At 35.7% G+C, this 18384-nt stretch overlaps 1 protein-coding gene across 9 annotated transcripts in view; it reads right to left on the minus strand.

The window, feature by feature from the left end:
* Positions 1–6027: 6027 nt before the first annotated feature.
* Positions 6028–18384, minus strand: part of dnm1a (dynamin 1a) — a 65028-nt gene continuing 52671 nt past the window's right edge. For 4 of the 9 annotated variants that reach the window (XM_016556173.1, XM_016556176.1, XM_016556172.1 and 1 more), the window contains 9 exons: positions 17865–17974; positions 15867–15978; positions 15747–15758; positions 15485–15655; positions 14092–14333; positions 12681–12887; positions 10351–10387; positions 8058–8106; positions 6028–6148 (listed from right to left, as the gene is read on the minus strand). In XM_016556173.1, coding sequence (XP_016411659.1) covers positions 10366–10387; positions 12681–12887; positions 14092–14333; positions 15485–15655; positions 15747–15758; positions 15867–15978; positions 17865–17974 — 876 coding nt within the window. In that variant the 3' untranslated portion in view covers positions 6028–6148; positions 8058–8106; positions 10351–10365. Of the gene's footprint in view, positions 6149–8057; positions 8107–10350; positions 10388–12335; positions 12383–12680; positions 12888–14091; positions 14334–15484; positions 15656–15746; positions 15759–15866; positions 15979–17864; positions 17975–18384 lie in introns of all 9 variants that reach the window. The other 5 variants (XM_016556178.1, XM_016556177.1, XM_016556180.1 and 2 more) reach the window with 5 other exon arrangements.

Raw genomic sequence — 18384 nt, forward strand, 5'->3', positions numbered from 1 at the left:
AAGCTTCTTTTTTATTCGTTTAACAAAACTCAAATTGAATTCAGCTGGACACACTTTCCGGTTTACATGTTTACAGCCTGGTTAAAAAATTTATTTTGGTCTATATAGCTAATTTTGCCCTTCATGACAACTGTGAGGGGGTGAATTTTTTTTAACTCATCCGTTTAAATTATATTAAGCCTTAAAGTTCTGCATAATTAAGGGCGTGGCCACTTGAGTGACAGGTGGATTGTCGCTGCTGTCACCACCGTCGAGCTAGGTGGGCGTGGTTTCAGCAACCTGCTCCCGCCTCTTTGCCCATTTTCGATTATCCGGGAGTGACGCGCTGCCAAGATGGCTCCGGCCGGCTCCGGCCTACTTTAGGCTTCAAAAACGCTCTTCGGAAACCTACGGGTGACCAGTTGATGGGAAAACTATTTTTAAAATGCATTCAAAATTCGGAATAATTTGTAAGTGCCCAAGATAACAGTATCGTGCATATTCATTGTCGTGATATATCGCATTACTGAATACCGGCACATGTCTAGATGGAGTGATGTTGACCTGTGTGTGTGTGTGTGTGTGTGTGTGTTCAGGCGAAGCTAGCGGAGCTGCAGGATCTGGTCATGCGTCTGGTGGGCGAGCGTAACGAGTGGTACAGCAGATACATGAGCGCCGTTGGTAACCCTGACCTCCTGTCCTCCGGAGGAGAACGCCTCCATCCTGCTGACGGACACACGGAAAGCCCAGGTGCTACAGCACAGTCTCACTCATACAAACTCATACCGATTCAGTTCGCTCAGATGAGTCGATTCAGTGAACCAGTTCAGCTACAGGCGGCTACACTTTCAGAAGTGTGACTTTGAGGCCTGGAAAAGTTGTAAGAAATTTTATAGACAATATCAAGTACTATAGTAATAGTACTATTATTGATAAAAATCACTAATACTATTAATAGCAACATTTTTTTTTAAATATATTAATTAGCATTAAAAGGAAAAGTCTTGAAATTTTCTATAGTCAGTTTAAATGTTTCTTGCTATGCTCAGTTTAAAACTATTTCTCTTTAATTAATAGTAGTCATATTAATAAGTAATAATTATCACTACTAAAACAATATTGTTTTAATGCATTAATTGAAAATATAAAAGTAAAAAAAGTCTTTCTACAGTCAATATAAATTTTCCTAGTTATGCTCATTTTTAAACTATTTGTTTTTAATTAATGATATTAATAATAATTAATTTTAATAATAGCATATTTTCATATATTTAAAATATACAAGGAAAAGTCCAATACTCTGTACTCAGTATACATTTTTCTTATGCTCAGTTTTAATAATAGCAATATTATTTTAATACATTAATTTATAGTATAAAAGGAAAAGTCTTCAGAAATCTTTTCCGCTTATGCTCAGTTTTAAACTATTTCTTCAGCAAGAAATACCTTTGAGTGTGATTGTTAATTTTTTTTTCTTTCCCAGTCAATCCAACTGGAGAAAACAAAAGAAAACATGGAAATGCATTAGTCAGAAAGCGTGCGAATCCTAAAACCATTTGATAAATCACTTAAAAATGTTCCTGGAATCCATGCGTGACATTTTCTGTCTTCTGTTTTGTTAAAGTCCCACATTATAATTTTTTGTCTGGTTATTATTATTTGTGTTTTGGCTGTACCTGGCATTTAATTCAACTTTAACTCTTATAGCTCTAAATAATTCAAGAATGTTGTCATTTGATGAAGTGTTTATGTAGGGCAGATTACTGAGAAGGAAATGAATCAGAACTAAACATTTATAGATGAATCATTCGATCTGATTCGATGCTTTATGCATCACATTGTAGGTTAGAATCGAGCCGAGAGTGTTCAGTAAACACAAGAAGTTTAAAACCGAGTTGTTTTGCTTTTCTAATTGGGATTTATTGAAAGATGTAGTTATAATTTCTTCCCTAAAAACACACGAGCACCTGTTTTTTGTAGACTGCGTGACGTCGAAGCTTTCGAGATGTTGGCGATTGTTTGCGGCTAACTTTATGACGCTAGCGTCCGTCAGCCGAGAGTTTGGAGTGGTGTGTGTATGTGGATTGAATGATAAAGCGTTTATGAGAGCTGGACATATACTAGAGAATATATGAAGATATATTGAACGGTGATTTCATTCATAAACATCCTCCACCATCAGATTTGGCAACACTTTCTGTGAAGATAAAGCTCTTCCTCATGTCTTATGTTTTTGTAAATAAATGTAATCGCAGCTACACCTTTAAAGAGTGTGATGCATTTTGCATGCATTATGCTCTTTAGAAGTGTATGCATATTAATCTACAGGTACTTACAAAAACATTCAACCAATTCTGAAGTAGAATGCATTGTGCATGGCTCTCTAATGCATTATATTTACACGCAGGCTTCATAGAAAGTGTTGCCGTATCTGTATTCACCTGAAGAACTGAAGTCATGTGTGCGGTTATAACTGGAAGGCGTGTGGATCGAGTTTACATCTGAATACTGTGTTTCACCCTGCTGCACTTTTGTGAGTGTCGAGCTTCTGCATCATTTCCATCTGCGCTCTCCATGTATGAATATATTTTCCAGTGATTGTTTTGGGCGTGGGCTTTAATCAGACGTTGATTGTTTTGCTTGTTCATGTAACAGACGTGTAAATAGTGTAACTGTGTATCATACTGTATATTGACTGGGGGAAGGCTTGCGTTTGCCTGCTGAAGACTCAGTGCGAAGAGAGGACGGGGTGTTTGTGTGGTTTCATACTGCGGCTGAACTAAAGGAGAATTCTATTTATTTGGGATAATTACACACTAATCTGTTTTACTCTAGACTGATGGAACACAATGAAGGAATAATGAGTAGTTAGAGTGATGATTTTCCTCCTAAATAAACCTGATTGAGCAAAATGAAGCCCATTTTATGTCTGAAGTTCATGATTTGGGAATTGAATATGATTTCATTCTCTGTTGAGGTTGAGATGCAATGCATGGTTTCAAGTATTTGTTGTATATACTGTTAATGTACTGCTAAAGCTCTTGTAATCAGCATTGTTTTAATGACCTCACTGAGAGACTACTTTGAATGTTTCCACATTAAAAACATGCTTTGGTAAATTCTAAGTAACAATGTCATAATTATGACATAAAAATTAAAATTTATATACTAATTGACAGTTTTGCCTTTTGTCATAATTGACTTTTATAATTAATCTCATTATTGTGACTTAGTATCATAATTTAGATTTTTTTTTTTCCCCCATAATTATGACTTAATCTCATAATCACTTGATTTCGTAATTATAATTTACCATTTTGGTTATTAATTATAACTTACCATCCCATAATTATGCCTTGTTAATTTAGATTTTTCTCAATTAAGACTCAATTTGTCATAATTCTGAATCTTTATCTCATAATTTTGACTTTTTATTTCATAATTATGACTGAATTTTGACTCATAATTGTGACTGTCATAATTGTAACTTTTTATCATTATTGTCATAATTTTGATTTGATTATTTATGTAATAATTAGGACTGTCATAATTTTGACTATATCATAATTATGACTTAGTATGTCAATTTGGACTTTTTCTTCAGTTATGATTTGATTGGTCAATTTTGACAACCTCAATCAATTTTTTTATGTTTATCTCAATTATATCTTAAGTCATAATTTTAGATCTATAATTCTATTGGTCTATAATTTATCTATAATCTCACAATTGTGACTTGGTATCTCATAATTATTATTTTGCCATAATTTAGTTTTTTAATGTAATTATGACAAGTCATTAAGACAAGTGAAAATAATGACAACTGTTTTGCCTTTTTATGTGATAATTTTGACCTATTTAATAATTATGATCTTTTATTTCATAATTATGACTCAATATGTAAATTTTGATTCTCATACTTGAGTTAGTCATGAAAAAAATATCAAGTCATAGTTATTAGATAAAAAAAGGCATGATTGTATATTAAATCTGATGTTAAAAGTCTAAATTGACACACCGAGTCATAATTATGAGATAAAAAGTTAAGTTGCAAGTATAATTTTGATGCACCTCATAATTGCAACTTTTTATGTAATAATTTAGACTTTTTAGGTCATAATTGTGGTTTACCAAAACATGATTTTTTTTTCTTTTGTGGCAGCAATGCATTTCATTTCATACTTGACTTGTATGCTAAAAATATCTTTTAAGTTCTCTGAAGACAAGAAAAACGAGACAAAAACAACATTTTGGTACACTGAACTTTAATGATGACAAACCCGTCCAAGCAGAGACAAGTTACACACATTCACTCACCCGTTACACACTCAGTATTGTAACACCTTTCTGTCCAAACACAGAAAGAGGCCCGGTTTATTTACCCATAATAATTTAATATTCAATAATCATACATGTGGACTAGTCTCTAAACAGTGGAAGCACAATTTGACACACACTTAAAATACAGTATGTCCATGACAGACTCTTAAATAACGGTAAATCTTTTCTGGTTAGTGGGTTTTACTAAGACTCCCGAGTGGATTCTGGGAAGGTTTGGTGTGCATGTTGAAGACAGAAACATACTGTTGATATACGGTACAGTTAAAACTGTGTGGTCATGCCACAACGCCAACTATCAGCAACAGGGGCTTTATTATCTTTAGAATTATTACAACAAACGACAGAATTACAGTCCACCGTTGTGGAGGGTTGTGTTCATATGTTCTCCTTCTCAACAAACTGGAATGATTTCTATGCATAGCCCAGCAGTGATATTTAACGTTTCGTTTTTGCTAGATCTTGATTTTCATAACGAAACCTTAAATTACAGACAGGAAAATCAGACTTGAGATACATTTGCATCATTTCAATGCACAGGGACAGTTTGTCCACACACACATGAAAAATGTCCATTGGTGCTACTATTTTTAGTAACTATTTTTAATATCCCAGCAAAAAGAATCAAATTTTTATCAAATAAGAAACAGTTTGTGGCTTGATGGATGTGGTGGAATCAATGTGGTAAGTTAAACTAAAAATTGCGTACAGCACCTTTAATCATATGTGGCTATGTTCAGAATATCATACTACTGTAACTATTTCTGCAGTATATACACTATGCACAGTGTGCATATGATCTGTATGAATACCCACATTACTGACTACATTTGCAAAAAATAAAAAAATGCAAAAACTAATTTTCTTGCGAAAATTAAGCATGCAATGTAGCATACCACTGTTTAGCACTGATTTGAGCACTATTTGTTAAAAACAGTAAGCAGTGTATACTGTACAGCAAGTATTCAATTCTAAACACAGCCTGTGTGTGGAAAACCATCCCGACGTGATCATTCGTCCTGAACGCTCAACAGTCTTCAGCATTAGTCTCTACTCGTTTATTAAATCATTTGTAAACACACAAGCATCTCACCGAACTCCAGAATGTCTGTTCACCCTAAAACTGCACTATTGTGTTTTAAATGACATGTAGATCCGGCTGACCGGTGAATATATTGCACTCTCTAATTCAATCCAGCCCCACCGAAGGTTCAGATTCACTAATGAATGAATGATTTCTGAGCACAAGCACTGAGGGTGAACACACGTCCTCGTACCTGAGAGCTTTTACATCGGCACAACGTTTGCACCGCAAGGAAATCCCTATTTTAGTGCTTTTTTTCAGGTTTTACAGTAGCTAGTAACAAGAAAAAGAGACGGAAATAATGATTGTTTGCAGTGTGGGGAATAAATGGCTTTGGAACAGATAAGAAAAAGATATGTTGGGAAGCAGATGGTTTTGGGTCCCATTGACTTTCACAGTACTGTTTGTCCAAACAATGGCAGTCAATGGGACCCGAAACCGTTTAGTTCTTCAGAATGTTTTTTGGGGAAATTGTACAGGTTGGAAACGACATGAGGGTGAATTTTCATTTTTGGGTGAACGATCCCTTTAACGAGTTTCTAGGTTTGATGGTTGTGGTCCTGGATCTCCACAATGAGCTTGAAGCTTGAAGGAAGTTTAACCAAAGACAGCAACTCGAAGGTTTCTGGGTTGGTGTGCTTGGGTTGCTTTACTTGATGTGGGGAGGAACAGAAGAAGAAAGCGATGCTAAGGGTCTCGTGGAGAAAAGGGGCTCTCGGGGCGAGAAGGGCCGCTGTGTTTGACCGGCTGAGCCATGAAAGCAGAGAAGAAAAGAAGACAGAAGAGTAAGCATCGAGACAAAAGAAAGCTCAGCAGAAACTGTCCTCAGAGTCACACGGAGAGAAGACAAACCCTCTCTTCCATTCAGTATTACATAATAGTGTACATGTTATTCATTTAGAATCAAGAAGAAATGTTAGATAGTGGCCACATAAAGTATTTGTTCACCAAAGTCACACCTAAAATGTCTAAATGTCAGTCATTGTATGAAAGAAAAAATCTAATTCTGCAGCTCTTTAAAACTTTTCAGATTATTTTGGAATCTCTCTGTATTTTATTTAGATTATAAAATTTAATTATTGTTTTTATTGAATTTTTAAAAGTCAGCTATATGTTTAAAGACTAAAATTAATACTATAAAATTTATTTAAATTAAGTTACATTATTTCGTTTTTTTCTACTATAGTATTGTACAGCATTATTTATTTATTTTTAAATTTTTTAAAATTATTTTAGTAAAAATAATTATTTTTAAATCTTATTTTCGTACATATTTATTTTTATTAGTTTTTTTCTAGTACTCTCCGCTCTAGAATACTTCATTCTGATTGGTCAATCACGTCATTAAGTGGTCAAATATGCCTGAATAATCAGCGCTCATCGATTAATTTTTCAATGATACCGTTACAATAACTACATTTTAACAAATATATTAACAAATACATTTAACTGTAAACTGTAAACATTTAACTTTAAATCTTAAGAAATGTTTGTGCCTACGTCACGCATCTTGTATCACTCCGCGGTCTCGCTTTGCCGCGTTTCAAAATTTGGCGCCAACTTGCGACTCAAATTGCTCGGTTAAAAATGCCGTTAGAGGATTTCCCCCCCCCCGTTATTTTTAGGGCGACAACGAAACTTTTAATTGATATTTTTATTTGTTTTAAGTTGGAATTACCTCAGGAGACGATGGCGCACACACAAACTTTGTGTGTTTTCTACCTAAGCCCGGTTTAAATGTCATATGAGGAAACATTAGGAGCTTGTATCGACTCGACAACAGGTAAGACTCGGATTATTCTCTGCCGCCGTGCAGTAAATAACATTATGAACTGTCAAACAAAGTGTTTAATGGTTATAAAATCTGATTTAAACTAGTCTAAACTCGGACGTATTTTGCTTTAGTGATGGGCGCTTTCAAAACACTGCTGCGTGAAGATTCGAATCTTTTTATTTGAATCAGTGGTTCGGAGTCATGTGATTCATTACGAACGTTTCGATGAAAGATCTCAGTGAACACATGAACCAGTGTTTAATGTTTTGCTGATCTAGGGTCAGCTTTATAATTTTAGATCAGCGTTGATGAAGTATGTATACGTGTCTCTAATCGGCCTGATCAAACTCTCTCAAAAACACACAAAGGACCATAAATTAATAATAGAACACAAAATATACATAGACTTAATATTGAATAATTTGTAGACTATATTTAATCGAGTACACATGAAAAAATTGATTGTTTGTAAGGCGTCGTCTTATCTTATTGTGCTATGTTCTCGTTGTATTTACACCGTTTCGACCAGCAGGTGTCGCCAGCGTGCGCTTCGAAAAAGTGAATCATTATATGAACCATATGATTCATTTGAATCAGTTGAGTTTTCCTCATAAACACCTTTGTGAAAAACTCTTGTCACTATCGAATGTAATGACATTCAGACATTTAACTGTGGCTTAAGTGCAAGTTATTATAGTGTTGACTTAATGACTTAATGTTTACATTTAAACAACCTTGTCCAAGCTTTAAAGCTGGTTTAAAGAAGTGTGCAACTTTACTGTCAGTGACTTTCTCAGCCTACATACAGTAAGAGACTCGTGATTCAGAGAGGGAAAGACTCATGTGGAATAAGGACTGTGGAACTATGGGAAAGTTTATTACCCTTCGGGGGGGTTTGGTGTCGTCTTCTGGCCCGTGAGCTCAGGGACCACTGCAGCATACGAAACAAAAACAAAAAGAGCCAAAGTAATGAACAGAAATACAGATGCACACGAGCTCATTCCAGAAGATGCAGTTATCATGAGACTCCAGATCACACTTTGGAGAGATAATGCATCCATAAACTGCAGGAAATCAAGCGTCTGCTAGCCAAAAGAAGCTTAAAGATGACAGAAAGTAAATAAAGTGACAGAAATGCATTTATCAAACCCTGTGCTCATTCATCTAACTTTTCTTATCAAGCTCATTCTTGAAGATAAGCAGCATAAACAGTGATGTAAAACTCATCAACCGTCTGTCAAAGAGTTTGAGTTCATAAAAATGTTGTGTTCTACGTTTCCTAAATAAGGGCTTTCGAACTTCCAGCTCTCAAGATGTCAATAGTTCCTCAAGTATGTTTCCTTTTCTACATTTTGGTTTGATGATGACAGAATTAATGTGAAATGAAAGGTTAAACTGTGACAGAGGGTTGTAGAGTTGTATGATGTGTATTAATGTGTGTGTGAGTTGAGGAGAGAGAAGGGGAGGAGTTCTGGCTGAGTGGGCGTGTCTGTTCTCGCTGCCTGTCACTGATGTGGGAGGGGCTACTAGTCTAAGAGGGAGGAGTCTGTGGGTCGGTTGGGTCGAGTAGGTGATGCTGGGGGTCGTCGGCTGCCATGGGAACACAGAGAGAAGATGGATGAGTAGCACACACACACACACACACACACACACACAGCAAACATCCACAAAATTATGTTCATTAAATGTGAAAGAATTTCGTTCACATGAGAAAGTAAAACATTTTTGCACTGAGAAATTGAATAATTTTCTCTCATTAGAGTTCATAAAAGTAAAATACAGTAAATTACTGAAAGCATCATCATTCAGGATATTTAATCTCATAGTTTTGCCAAAGTTGTGAATCAAATATCTCTTGTTATAATATTAATAACTTTTTAATAAAATTAATTTTAAATCAATTCTTTATTTATTTATTTATAAAAAAAACTGAAATTGCATTTTTGACATGATCTAAACAAAGTCAAGAAATTAATTTAATGGTAATAAAATAAATTCTAAAAGAAATAACTAAAAACATAAAAATTTACTTATAATTATTATTTTTATATAATAATGAATTATTTAATTATTATTATTATTATATAATAATTAAACAGCATTTTGACATTTTCTAAACAAAATCAAGAAATCAGTTTAATAATAATTAAATAATTAAATTCTAAAATAAATAATAAAATTTTTTAATATATAATAATTTAGTAATATTATTAATATTTTTTATCAAATAAAAATTAAATAAACGGTTTATTTATTTATTTGTTTGTTTGTTTATTCTAAAAAAGCAAAACAGCATTTTTTGACATTATCTTAACAAATAAAATGTAATTAAAAATTCCATTTGCTGTGTATTAGGTATTACTAATCCATGACTGATAGATCTGTGCATAAGTGTTGTGTGGTTGATCAATATTGATCCTGTGCAGACAGAGACATGTTTTGAAACATGTTTAACAGCATTCAGAGATCACGCAATGACAGAATGAGATGCCATGAAAGGACAAAATACATCTGACACTTCACCTTTGACCCCACTGTTCAGTTTCACCCTAAAGGTCACATGTGCAGCATTTGACTGGATGTCTGTAGTGGTTTTTATTAAGAGGGATCATAAATAACGATAACAAAACTGAAATAAAACAAGTGCACGGGGCTGCAGAAGGAAAGGCTTTTCAGATCTTAATGAAATGAAATAAAACTGAAACTAAATCAACCTGATGCACACATTCAGAGAACTGATGTAATGTTTGCACATTACAGAATCTGTTCTGAGACCTGCTGTCCATCTAAAAAAAATCACCAATCAGCAAACGAGATGCAAGCTGGACAAGGATTTGATTGGCTGTTGGAAAGATTTTCACATTCAGTCATTTAGATCTGCTATAAACATGTAGAAGAATATTCTGTGTTAAATACAACGTGATACGCTGTTGATTTACCACAGAACATACTGTAACTGACTCATCCCTCAGTCTGTCTATAGAAAACCAACTGCATGTTAGAGCTTCGGTTGCATTTAACCAGAACATTCCCATGTAAAGAGTTTATTATTGTTTATGCAAATAAAAGCATCCCAATAGATCATTTCTGGACAGTTGTGTGTGTGTGGGAGGGTCTCAGAGACAGTCGGTCATGCAGAGGGGGACGGGGAATGGCGAGAGAACCACAGACGTACCAGAAGCGTTCGTCCTCATTGGTCACTGATTGTAATTCTGTGAAAAATAATCAATATCAGCAGAAGGGGTGGAGCCAGAGCGATGGGAGGATGTGCGAGACACACACACAGTTAACATGGAGGAGACAGAAACATCAACACTTCTCCAATCCAAGCTAACCAGAGACTGACGTCCAAAACCTCTGTCTGAAGATTTAACAGCCAATTATGAATTCAAAAGCATCAGCGATAAGTCTTGTAAGTCAGCGATAAGTGATTTTGGCAGATTTAGCAATTCAGAGGTTTTGCAGATCAGTGTGCAAATCATTTATCAGGGACTTCAGCAATTAAAGTTAGGATTTAATACGGGTCAGAATGAAAGGTGTGTGAGCGACTGCTGGGAAGTGTGCGTGTGTGTGTGTGTGTGTGTGTGTTGCTGCCAGGAAGCAAGCGCTTGCCGTTAGTGTTAGAACGAGTCAAATCACACGCAACAGAGGACAAATTCAGCAATGAACACAAATAAAAACAGAAACATCCCTCGTGGCCGTCCTGTGGACAGTTAGTAAAGCGTCTGATGTGTGCCGACGTGATCCAGACATTCATACATGAGATATGCTGACTGTTAGAGCTGGGTGATATAGTTAAAGCATTCAAATGACTTATATTTATAAGCCTTTTGATGATATTTTGATGTACCATCATGCATCGTTTCAGTTAAACAATCATAGGCAAGATTCAGAATGCTAAATACAAGATGTTAAACACAGGGAAAAGACAGTTAAAGTAATCAATTTGTAAGTTTTTTTTTTATCCATACCTGTATATTAAAGGGATAGTTCACCCAAAAATGAAAATTCTGTCATAATTTACTCACCCTCAATCAAGCAATCTTCAAAATATCTTCTTTTATGTTCAACATAAGAAAACAACTCATACAGGTTTGGAACGACATGAGGGTGAGTAAATGATGACAGAATTTTCATTTTTGGGTGAACTATCCTTTAAGTACCATTTAAAAATTTGGGGTATGCAAGATATTTTCTGAAATAAATTATTACTTACATTTACTACAAATTCACTATAAATGTATACATTTTTATGTGTATTTATAATATAAAACTTCAATACAACTACTTAAAAATTATATTTTCTAAATTAATATTTATAATTTACACTATCATTAAAAATTTTGGGTTCAGTTTGATTGTTTTTTTCAAGGATACATTACTTTTTTTTTTTTTATTGATCAAAAAGTGTCAGTAAAGACATTTATAATGTTACAAAGATTTCTATTTCAAATAAATGCTGTTCTTTTGAACTTTCTGTTCATCTGTGAATCCTGAAAAATAAAATGTATCACGGTTCCCACAGAAATATTATGCAGCACAACTGTGTTCAACATTGATAATAATCAGAAATGTTTGTTGAGCAGCAAATCAGCATATTAGAATGATTTCTGAAGATCATGTGACACTGAAGACTGGAGTAATGATGCTGAAAATACAGCTGCGCATCACAGAAATACATTACAGTTTAACAGAGATTCACATAGAAAACAGCTGTTTGAAATTGTAATAATATTTCACAATTTTTACTGTATTTTTGATCAAATAAATGCAGCCTTGGTGAGCAGAAGAGACTTTCATAAACTTGCCCTTGGTAGTGTATTTTTGGTAAAAACATTGTAATATATGAAAAATGCCACGCAGAGATTTCTGTCACGAGAAAAGGAAGAATCCTGAACCTAGTCTAATGATCCGATCTTTGAACAAATAGGAAAAATTGTCACAATATTCACAGTATTAAACTCATTGTGAATATTTGTTATATCACCCAGCCCTACTGAGAACACACTGTGCATCTAATATGGTTTAAATCTGTAACGTTTGAACGATAATAAGAGTCAGAAGCAGGACGCCAGACTGTGGACATCTGAATCTGATCTGATGACTTTCAGTGATGGTTGCTTATGGTTTAAACGTTGGTATGGTGACCGGTTAACTCACCCACACCACTGCTCTTACTCCAGCGGTTAGAGTCTCACATTCCGCGGCTAAGAGCAAACGGATGTTATTAGACTGCAGGACTAGAAGGTTAGTCTTGTTTGAGCATTTCTGAACGTTTCATGGACATTGTGTATCATTTCTGCTGCACTAGCAACATCAGACAGAATTGGTTGTCTTCCATTGGTTGGACAAACATATAGACCTGCAGATTGCAACTCCATTTGGTGCTAGTGCTGCAGAAATTACACATATTTATGCCTCAATCTGAGTGCATTATGATTGTTTTCCAGCACAAATACGTTATTTCATTAGCAGTTTCTACTGTCTGATGTAATTGAGTCTCACCTGGGCACGCTGGGAGGTGCGCGGTTAGGCCGGGACGGGACCTGAGGTGGGGGCCCGCCGAAGGGGTCGGGAGAGGCTCCCGGGCGAGAGGGAACGGGTGGCCCGCCGGCAGCAGGGGGCCCCGGGGCCGAGCCGCGAGAACCTGGGCGTGCCGGAGGCCCCGGAGGAGGGGCCCGTCTCTGAGGGGTCGGGCTGGTCGCCGGAGACCTAACGGAGAAATATTGTTTCTTCTTATTAAGTTTTTTCTTACCTTTGTCTGTGCAACAACAATAACAAATTTCTCTTCGGTGATGATAACTTAATCAAAGTCAGTCTTATTTTATTTGCCACTACATATACTGTTTTGCATCACATTCTAAAAGTTCAATCTAAAGAGCAACAAAGGCAGTGAATAATCAGAAATCAGCTTTTCTTAATTACATATTTAATTTTAGGCATCTCTTAGGATTTTGTGGTGGCCAGTAAGCTCATTTCACATTCCAGCAGCAGGTGGCGCTACCATCCCATTCTGTAACTGAGAATTTGTGGCGTATTAATGGATATCAGTTGTTTTAAACTGATTGAGGTGTCTGGTTCTGACATCATGACATAAGGCTGAGCTCATGAATATTAATGAGTTTCTGCTGACATTGCCAGGGAACCTTCCTGAACTGTCCTCTCAAAGAATATAATTAATATTCATGAGCCTAGCATTAACCCAAACAGGAAGAGTAAATTAATACAAGTACACAATGTATCTGTAAGTACTGTATATATTATGGTTTATAATAAATAAAGTATATATTTATTACAGTATAATATATTATTGTACTTCATGAACTTTTACTACTTTAATAAATGAAATATAAGAATTATTATGATTTATGATAATAAAGTATTTTAAGTATGTATTCATTACAGTATAGGATAATATTGTACTCCATGAACTCTTATTACATTAATAAATGAAATATAATTATTATTATTATGGTTTAGAATAATAAAGTATTTAAAGTATATATTTATTTCATTATAGAATACTATTGTACTCAATGACCTTTTACAACTTAAAAAAACTATTATTATAATAGCTTATATATACTTCATATAACCTTTTACTACTTTTACTTATTTCACTGTGATGATTTTGGAGATCTGTAGGATTGGCTCATTATATAATAATGCCAAAATATCTAAAATGATAACTGTTAAATTAAATAGTAATAGTAATAATAATAATAATAGAATAGCCATTTATTAACATAAAATTATTATAAATAAAGTGTTTAGCAGCAGAGAATTAATTAAAACTCTCACTGACATTTCGAAGACCTATTTCTACATCAAGACTTTCATTCCCCACTGAAATCATAATTTTAGCCCATCAGTTTATCCGTGTGTCATCCATCTGTCCTCTCCGTCCTGAACGCACCTTCCTCCGGAGCCGGTGCGCTGCACCTGGAGCCAGGAGTCGTCCACAGGCGGAGGCAGAGAGGTGGAGATGGTGGTGGTGCTGATGTCCCCGATGATGTTCAGTGCTTCTCTGAGCGCGTGATACATGCGCAGCATCTCGTCGCGCCGCTGCGCCTGATCGGCCGACTCCTCCATCAGCGTGTTCTGATCTCCACACGAGTACAGCTGAGCCAGCAGCTCCGCATTGATGAACTCCTTCGTCTGAGAGAGCAGAGACTCACGTCAGTGTTCTTCAGGGTAAGTCAGAAAAATCTCAGTTTTTAAAATTTAGGGAAATCTAAAAGTGTGCATATGTATTTTTTTTGTTGAGTATCATACTTGATCCTTCAGGCTTTTATGGCTCATATAGTCTGATACAGTGAGAATACGGAGGAAAAACAGCTCAGTTTTATTTAGAGACTCAAACTGAGTAAAAATATGAATTTGGTGCAGATGCTGATATTTAGCCTATATATTGAAATTCTGCTGCTTGTAATGTAAATCAATGAGATTGTGCAGTGCAGCAGATACTGACATAAAATGATCTAAATATCAGTCGTCGCTCTATATCTCCAATATTATGTCCTAGTAAGATGAGATTTAAATGATCCAAACATAATGCAATGCAATCCAGTGATCCAATGAAGTAAAGCCGAGCTGCATCAGTCTAGTAAGTGTTCATCTGGAAATATGTGACCCTGGAGCACAAAACCAGTCATAAGGGTCAATTTTTTGAAATTGAGATTTATACATCATCTGAAAGCTGGATAAATAATCTTTCCATTGATGTATGGTTTGTTAGGATAGGACAATATTTGAAAATCTGGAATCTGAGGGTGCAAAAAAATCTAAATATTGAGAAAACCACCTTTAAAGGGGTCCTATTATGCATTTTCACTTTTTTAATTTTAGTCAGTGTGTAGTGTGTATGTTTGGGCATAAAAAAGATCTAGAAAGTTACAAATCTCAAAGTCCACTCCAAAGGGAGATATTTTGTTTTTTAAAAATCCCTTTTCAAGAACTACAACGAATGGCTCGTTTGGACTACAGCGTTGGTTTCCGGGCTTTGTGATATCACAAAGCGGCTCATTGGAATATCATTACAAATAATTCCCTCCTACAGAAATTGGAATGGTTGGGGGGTGGGGAGGGGCGAGGTTGTGGTTAGAACGCTTGGTTGAGTGAGCGCATCAGACGAGACGATTGCTACAAATATACCCCAGCGACTTAACACTGCTTTTGTGCTCCAGGATCACAAATGATTTATAGCATTAAGGACTGTCTTAGTTGATGATAGTTCATGAATCAACCCTTGTGGGGTTTGAAGTAACAACCTTTCACCACTTGAGCATCTCTGCTACAGACGAGCTTACATTATTGATCATCAGATGCATGATGGTCTTGGGCATCAGGTCTCGTACAGTCTTGTTGACGATGCCCATGTAGGAGTCCACCAGGTTTCGGATGGTCTCCACCTGCCTCTCCAGCTGAGGGTCCATGGAGTGCATGAAACCGTCCGACCCGTTCTCATCTCCAGCGTCGCTCTACAGACAGACACAGACACAATCACACAAACACAGAAAACGGCAATGCAGAAGATACATAGAAAATCTCAATGCTACTCAAAGCTTGTACCTTTTCCTTCTCCTAGAGTGACGCCACGGGAAGCAGCGTGAGAGAAAGAGAAAAGCATTTTGAGGTGCATCATTTCTATTTATGCATTCCTACTCACATCTGATCAATCTGAACACACACCACCACGCGCTCAGCATAGACGCCGGCACGCAGGAACGACGCCTTCCATCCGTCCACATCCTCCTGACTCTCGCAGGCCAACTCCAGCTGACGGTAGTCCTTATACACGTTCCTGTCATGGCATTACATGCATTAGATTAGTCTTTAAAGTCAACATGATAGTCAAAATTGAAATGGATTGCTCATACTTTTTTTAGCAATTAAAAGCTCTTTTAGTGTAATTGTACAAACGTCCAGCTTCAGCTCGAACTTCACGTGTCAAATCTTGACTGATTTTAATCAAGTAAGCGTCAGAATAACTGCAGTAATATCTCCAGATGAACACTTACTGGACTGAAGCAGCTCAGCTTTACTTGATTCTCCATCAATCATGTTTTAGAGTCTCAAATCTGATCCTCAGGATCTTTTGAGGAGCGTTTGTTTCCAGAAGCTTTACTTTCACTGTTCCTGAGCGGAGGAATGATCCCCACAAGCCTCCAGAACATCTCACATCTTCTGAGGAGCCTTTATTTCTTCAGCTCTCAATCACTGCATTATATGTTTGGAGCATTTACATCTCATCTTATTACTGGAGATATAGAGCGATGCCTGATATTTCGATCATTTTATCTCAGTATCTGCTGCACTGTTATAAAGATCTCACTGATTTACAGCACAAGCAGCAGAATTTCATCATAGAAATATCAGCATCTGGAGCAAATTCATATTTTTGCTCAGTTTGAGTCTCTGAATAAAATTGAGCTGTTTTTTCCTCCACATTCTCCAGAAAAGCCTGATGATCAAATATGATACTCAACAAAAAACACATAAACATTAGGGATGCTCCGATCGATCGGCTTATAATCACATTTTATGACTCGATCGGATTATCCGCAGTGCCCGTGGATATAACCGTGATCAAACTATTCCGTTTTGTTCTTTCAGTAGTTTAAATGTTTCTATTTCTTTTTTCCTCTTCAGTCTTATATTGGACAGTATTAAACCTTATGTGTTACATCAGACTTCTCCATGTTGAAGTTTAAATGTTTCTTTTTATTTTGTCCTCTCTCTAGCATTGGACAATGTTAAATTAAACCTAATGAGTTGCATCAAAGTACTCCAATTAGTTATTTTAAGAGTAAAAAAATATATATTTTTTTAATTAAATGTTTATTTTGTCCTCCGCAGTTTACTATTGGATAATGTTGAAATAAACTTTGTGGGTTGCTGCTCCATTTTGTATGTATTTATTTTTGTCTTATATTAAGTCCTATGTACATCCTGATATACATAGTTATGCATAAACCCCATTTTAAAGGTATATTAAAATGTTACTGTATAAGGAATAAGTTTTGTGATTATTTATATAACATTATTACATATGCTATATAAAGCTTGAAGCATCAGAATCGGCATCGTATCGGCCGATAACCATGACAAGAAATCGGTATCGGCTGCAAAAATCCTGACCGGAGCATCCCTAACACATTTAAAGGGGTCATATGATGCGATTTCAAGTTTTCCTTTCTCTTTGGAGTGTTACAAGCTGTTTGTGCATAGATAAGATCCCTGAAGTTGCAAAGACTAAAGTCTCAAAACCAAAGAGATATTCTTTATCACAGTTAAGACTCTGCCATGCCTAAATAATGATCTTTAAAAAAGCATCATATGACCCCTTTAAAGTAAAAAAAAATTGTCTAAAGGTTCAATAAACTTACATAAAAAACATGGCTATTACTTTATATGTCAGGCTTTACAAGAATAAAAGAGCCTATTGAAATTCTTATTGCTGATCTTTCCGTGATTAATTCATCAATGCATGTTATTCTAAAGAAAAAATATATTAAAAAAATTACTTTACCATCTTTTGAAATGATTTTTCTTTCTGTATTTTTTCCCATAACCATTCACTTTGTTCCCACTAAAATCCTGTTTCACTCTTAACTATATCCCATGACAAAAGTTAAGCCTTTTTATGATATTTTTTTGCAATCATTTTTAAGGATTATGACCTCTGACCTTTGCTCAGTGTTGAACAGGGCAAAGATGTGTTTGCTGGACATGAAGCCCTTCTCCACATCTCTGAGCTTCAGATTGTCCACCTGTAGCATGTACTTCTTCTCTTTCTCCTGCAGGGGGCAGAACAGAGTTTAATGAGATTAATGAAACGTGTGCAAAAACGAGAAAGCTCCATTTTCACAAGCTGATTGTGAACAGCAACATTGCATTTCAGTGACTTTGATTTGAAGTGATTCAACTAGAATTTGATTAAGACTTTGAAGAAAAGACAGAACAGAATACAAACAAGTCATATGCGTTACTAACGTGTTAAGTGTGTTGCTATGCAGTTGCTAGGGTGTTGTGAGTGAGTGGTTGCCAGGGGCATTGCTTTGCAGTTGGTCTTGGGTTCTTGGGTCATGGGTACTAAACACTGATTTTTTGATTAGGTAGAGAAGATATGTGTGTATGCATGCAAAGTTTGTGCACTTTTTTTTTTTTTTTAATCTTTGGGATTCCCCCCCCCCCCTTTTTTTTTTTT

The sequence above is a fragment of the Sinocyclocheilus rhinocerous genome, unplaced genomic scaffold (assembly GCF_001515625.1).
Source record: "Sinocyclocheilus rhinocerous isolate Xijiao unplaced genomic scaffold, SAMN03320098_v1.1 scaffold737, whole genome shotgun sequence".
Lineage (NCBI taxonomy): Eukaryota > Metazoa > Chordata > Actinopteri > Cypriniformes > Cyprinidae > Sinocyclocheilus > Sinocyclocheilus rhinocerous.